A 924-nucleotide genomic window follows, 5' to 3' on the forward strand; every position below is an offset into this window, starting at 1 on the left:
GAAGACAAGAAATGGAGTGGAGGAAATGTTTGTCAAATGGTGCATGGAAAACAAACTAAAGGTTTCGGAGAGTAAGACAGTTGCTCTTTTAGTTAAAGGAAACCAGGACATAAGGAGACCGCCTCAAATAAAAGTATATGGGAACACAATCCAATACCCAAGTACTTGTAAGTATTTGGGAATAACTTTCGACAGAGAGTTGAGCTTTCTACCTCATATGAGGACATTAAGAACTAAGGTGGTCAGTTAAATGGCGTCTCTTAGGAGACATGCCCATGAGGAATATGGTATAAAAAGGCCTATACTGGATATGTACTATAAGGCGATGTGACTTCCAATGATAACATACGGCTGTGTTATATGGTACTATAGGGTGGAAAATCCTACAATAAAGAAGGAACTAAGTGCAATTCAACGTGCAATATTAATACTCGTTACAAGAGCTTGTAGGACCATATCTACAGCGGCAATGAACGTAATAGCAGAATATAAGCCGATGGATCTGGAAATTACTAGTATTGCATTAGCAAGACTATTGAAAAAGGGCAAGTCGGTATTTTGGAGAGATGTGGAGCTACCAGTTGAACTGGATTTAGAAGTGGAGGAGAAGTTGAAAAGACTGGAAGAGAGAATCAAGACTGAATGGCAAGACCAATGGAAAACCGACGAGCATGGAAGAGAATTGTATATCTTTATTAAGAATGTAAATTTTGCCAAGGAAAAACCGTGGTTTAGGCCAACAACACTTATGACATAAATATTAACAGGATACGGATCTATTAATTCTTCGCTTTATAAGCGGCGATTACGGATTCAGCCATGTGTCCTGCATGTGGGCTTCAAAAGGAAATTGTGAAGCATATACTATTTGAATGTAATAACTATAGCAGCTTCAGATATGATACACTGACTGCAAATATCCGG

General features: G+C 38.5%; 1 protein-coding gene across 1 annotated transcript; it reads left to right on the top strand.

Moving 5' to 3' along the window:
* Window positions 1-250: 250 nt before the first annotated feature.
* Window positions 251-703, top strand: LOC108623142 (uncharacterized; the record flags this gene model as incomplete). Its single annotated transcript, XM_018021452.1, has 2 exons — window positions 251-327; window positions 373-703. Coding segments are annotated over exons 1-2 (408 nt in total), but the record flags the coding sequence as incomplete, so codon positions are not given.
* Between the last annotated feature and the right edge of the window lie 221 nt (window positions 704-924).

The sequence above is a fragment of the Ceratina calcarata genome, unplaced genomic scaffold, assembly GCF_001652005.2.
Source record: "Ceratina calcarata isolate Rehan_Ccalc_2016 unplaced genomic scaffold, ASM165200v1 scaffold2538, whole genome shotgun sequence".
Classification (NCBI taxonomy): domain Eukaryota; kingdom Metazoa; phylum Arthropoda; class Insecta; order Hymenoptera; family Apidae; genus Ceratina; species Ceratina calcarata.